General features: G+C 39.7%; 1 gene segment (V, D, J or C); it reads right to left on the minus strand.

Moving 5' to 3' along the window:
• Nucleotides 1-854: 854 nt before the first annotated feature.
• Nucleotides 855-1,792, minus strand: LOC130888815 (T cell receptor beta variable 6-6-like). The segment is given in 3 exon segments: nucleotides 855-999; nucleotides 1,363-1,651; nucleotides 1,744-1,792. Coding segments are annotated over 3 exon segments (483 nt in total).
• Nucleotides 1,793-5,023: the final 3,231 nt, after the last annotated feature.

Raw genomic sequence — 5,023 nt, forward strand, 5'->3', positions numbered from 1 at the left:
CACGAAGTCCCACCATGATGATAATAGACTAAACCTCTGAAACTGTAAGCCACAGCAATTAAATGTCCTCCTTTCTAAGAGTTACCATGTTATGGTGCCTCTATATCTTTAATACCTGCTCTCTTCATTCTTCTAAAGTTTCATAAATAACCTCGATGCTTGAACTATATTTCTAGGTTTAACATACTTTTGCATTAAAGAACGGGCCATATGTTGATAAGAAATTCCTATGCTGAATGACAAACTGGGTTACACACACAAATGCATCCAGTCTTGTTTAGTAAGTAAATGTTCCTCTGCAAATTCATTAATTCTTATATATTCTGAACCCCAGGCTGGATACTGGGAAGTATAAAAAGCTTTCAGATACCAAGGTATAACATCAAAGACAAATGCTACATCGGTCAGACTAAGACAACAGAACAAAACTACTCTATTTACTACCTAATGCCAACTTCATTGTCATGGAGTGAATATTCTTATTTTGAATTCATCTGTTCTTTTTTGAATGGATTAATTAGTCACATTAATCTTGAGTTGATCTTGTGTTGTGAGATTCCAGCGTTATGGGAGCTCGAGAAAAAGACAGAAGCAAGAGATAAAGCTATGAGTGAGTAGAAAGAGGACTTCTGCCACAGTCATAAAAGCAACACCTAAAACAGAAACATCTTCGTAATAGGCACAGTTCACTTGAAGAGAGGTTTATTCAGAAGCCTAGAAACCAAAGCAGGATTGAGACAGATGCAATGTCCCAGTCCAGGAGAAGCCATCTTGTGCTAGACGGTGTTTAATCAACTTACCTAGGCTGCAGTCATTTTCAGATTATACTTGGTAATGAAACATTTGTGTGTAATTTAGAAAAAAATAAAATAGCCACCATTGTACAGTTGTACTAGGAAGGTCACTGTAGTCAAGCAGTGAGGTGGTACATAGATGAAGGCATGTTTACAGACCAAAAGGATCCCTTTCCTATGACCTGAGCTGAATCTCAGAAGGAGAATGTATTATGTTGTGTCAAGGAAAACAGGGAGTTTATGTATCTCCAAATTACAAACCACTTTCCATCCAGGAATACTTTGAAACAAGACAAAATCAGAATTAAAGAATCATCAGAGGAAAAATAGCAAGAGTAGAGAGCCTTAAGTCCAAGGTCTGGTCCAAATTGCCTAAGCTGGCCAGAAGATGCCCCTCAGTATAGACTAAGGTTTGCATGGCACAGGTTTGCTCTGCCCAAACACTCAGAGCTCCAAGTTTCCAGCACTGTGAATTCCAACATGTCACTGAGTTCCAGGGGTGGGTGCCTTTTCTCTGCATGTATTTTTATGTGCAGAGAGGAGGCAGGCACACAGCTCTGTGGTATAACTGCTGGCACAGAAGTACACAGATGTCTGTGAGGGGGATGCTGACTCCAGAATAAGGAAGAAATCTTCTGTGTTTGATCTGGAAACATTGTACCCCTCAGGGACGTCTCCTTTGTCAGTGATGCCAACATCATAGGAGTAGTAGATTAGCCTCAGCCCCAGCCCTGGATCCTGTCGGTACCAGAACATGGAGTCATGTTTCATATCCTGAGTACATTTCATTGTCACATGTTGCCCTGTCTTCATGAGCATCGATTTGGGAGTCTGAATAATGCCAGTACTCACTGGACCTGTGGACAAAGAGAAGTGACTGTTCTCACAATGACATAAGGGTTTTGTCTCCGTTCCTTAAAATGCACACCGACATGTGCACAGAACTCACCTGCTTGCAGGAAGCAGAATGCAGCACTGCATAGTAAACTGAGTTTCATGGCCTCAATTCAGCAGGGCAGAGGGACCGCTGAATCTCTGTGCTGTAGAAAAGAAATGGGCTCTGAAGCAAATGGCTCTGAGTTCTCAGTCTCCCTACCTGGGCACCAGAGGCTTCTAGTCACAAGGGCCACACCCCTTCCTCAGAGAATCATCTCCAAAATAAAAGCCCATGAAAAGCTAAGTAGAAGTCAAATGCCTCTTGACATTTTTTTTTTTTTTGGCAAGATAGCCCGTGAGTCCATGCATATTATTTTGCCATTGAGATATAATTCCTCATTAATACACTGTTCTAGAATTATAGGAAACAAATAAACACAGGATTATAGTAAATACCTTTGTGGTTTCCTGGTGGTTTGGGCTCATGTATCTCACATACCCCTTTCTGTTTACTTAATTAACAACAATTGTATCAGCATTCTCTATCTGCAGCAAATCTCTCTCCTGTCCAGTTTTTAAACCTGAGAGGGAAACCCATTATCCTTAAAGAAATTATTTGCTGTTTCTTGTCAATTTATGACAGAGACCTGCAAACTGTATCCAGGCCATCTTCATATATAAAACCAATGAATCTGCTTCCCATGCTCCAAGTGATACCACATCAGGAATCACACCATGCTGGTAACTGACCTCTCTTCATGGACCGTGATGGACACCCAGCATAACAGATCACCTCGTGGCAAACACCTGTACACCTATCACATGTTGTCTCAGAATCACTTTTTTGGAAATGACTGTCAAAGCATCATTATAAAACAATATAAGGGAAAAACATGAATGAAAATAATAAGAAAAACTTATTGTCAGTAGCAAAGACAGAGGTGAAGATGTGAGAAGGACCTGGGAGAGATGGCAGATTCCAGGGCCAGGACAAGTGCTCTGTTCTTAATAGGCACATTCTGTGGGTAATGTTACCTTGTTTAGAATGTTGTCATGAATTACTCAATAGAGAGCTTCAAAAACCTGTATTTTGAGGAAAAGCTTACAATTCAGAAAGACTTGAAAATTTGTTTAATAGACATTAGGTTCTTGGTGATTTTTGACCAAAGACCCTGACTGGTCCATGGGAGTCTTTGTTTCGGATTGTGCTCAGTTCCTTTGAGATGGTCTCCTTCAGCATCAACACATATCTGGCATCACTCAGTATCTATGGGGTTGAAGACAAAAGGATATAGACAGTGAAGGAGGAAATGTCACCAGTGTCTGATGCTATAATCACAATCAAGCCATGGATCGGAGATCCAACAAGACCATGAGTGGTCCCACATCTATGCTCAGGACTCCTGTGGTCAAGAAAAACAGCACCTGAGCCTGAAGCCCAGATCAAATTGAGAGGGTAAAGACGAGTTTCTAGGTCACAGTTGTTCAGTCACAGCCAAGACAAAGCCTTCCCTTCCCAGCATAATCTCACCCATAAAGGGCACCATGTAGTTTTTTGTCTTGGACCATCCTCAACAAAAATACATCTTGCTAGGGTAGGGGTGTGGGTTTTTTTGAAATATTAGTAAAGAATACAGAGACACATGAAAAATAATAAGAACAGAAACCATAGAAAGTACCAGGAGGACATTCCAGTAAATACTGAAATCGCCTGCATTTATTTTTCCATAGCTTATATACCCAATGTAAATAGGGGGAGAAGGTAACAAAAGACTTTATTAACATGACACAAAGGACAACTCACACAGTCAATTGCTTTAACACTCTGAGACATCAATCATTAGCATTCTGTTGTTTAGGCAGTGTAGCTGCTCTACAACAGGTATCCTGAAGGCAGCCACTCCCCAGGTGACCTCACAGTTATAGAAGTAGAAGTACATTTGCATATCCTGACCACCTGTCAGGATGGCATGGATCTACTTGTATGAGCTATTTTAATGTTAAAAGAATTAAGCAATCACATGCTAAGTTGGGATGTGAAACTATGCTATGTCAACAATTTGAGCAACCTCCAACTCTCTAGGATGGTCAGACAAGGTGGAAATGGGCCCTTAGTTTTGGGCCTTCCCAGTTTTCTTGGCTCTAGCACACACGCATGTCAACAGGAGGCCTAGCCACATGTCTCAAAACAACTCCATTGGAAATGACTAAGGTTTATCAGCGAGTCAATATAAAACAATATGGGTGCATTTGTGAATGAGGAAATGAGTAAATGAACAAGAATGAGTGAATATTGTAAAGGTAACCTATACCAGCAGGAGAAAACTTTTTGATAATCACTTTACCTCATTATTTATCTTCAGAGAGAAAGATTCAAGTGCAGTTCAGCAATCTAACCTGATCTCAAATACTCCTTAAGCCACTAGAGTGCCCAGGAATCCCCAATCCTGCTAAACATTTACCCCCAACAGAAAAGCATTTTAATGAGTATAGGTGGTAATTTTATGATTAAAAGATGCCTGAGTCAAATAAGTCTATAAAAATAAAAGTTATTTTAAAATTATCAGACATGGAGAAAGGCATTACAAAGAATGAAACGTCTAAATTATAGAAATGTCCTACATTGTAGTAAAGTTTATGTTAGATGACTATACACATTTATATATTGCTCAAAAATCACTGACCTGTTCATCAATAGGTAATATCTATCATGTGTGGTTTATATGCCAATGAAGTTTTTAAATGTCTGATTAGGGATATATGCTAAATTCTCTAGTTAGTTCATGAGATGAATCACCAAGCATATGCATCTCTATTTCTGTGGTTTCTAGTTCTTCAACTATAAAATGACAAAACAAGAGAGCCTACATCTGCTTTTGCACATAGATAATGACGAAGGCTCTCTTTGATTAGCAAATGCAATCCAACATCTGGATTCATATCATGCGCTATGTATTTTATGCTTACTGAAGTGGTATACATTTTTGAAGATGGTGTGATGGCTAATTTCATATGTAATCTGGCCAAGCCATGAGTACCCAAAATATTTTGTCAGACATTCTAGATGAGTCTATGTGGATGTTTTTGAATACTGACTTTTAAATAAGTAGATATTCACATTAAACTGAGCTAATCATCCATTCAGGATAGGAAAGCAAATAGCCCTTCAGAATATGACTCCCCCTGATTAGCTCCTGCCGATCAGTGTGTGACTAAAGCAAAAGACCTCTCTCAGGTAAGGTAGAATGTGCACATAAGAAAGCTGACAATCTTCAGACTGGAGTAACAGTGCCCCCTTGCTCTCCAAGAGCATTAGAATGTGTGCATCAGGCAGCTGACAACCTTCAGACCGG

This window comes from Chionomys nivalis, chromosome 1, assembly GCF_950005125.1.
Source record: "Chionomys nivalis chromosome 1, mChiNiv1.1, whole genome shotgun sequence".
In the NCBI taxonomy this organism is placed as follows: domain Eukaryota; kingdom Metazoa; phylum Chordata; class Mammalia; order Rodentia; family Cricetidae; genus Chionomys; species Chionomys nivalis.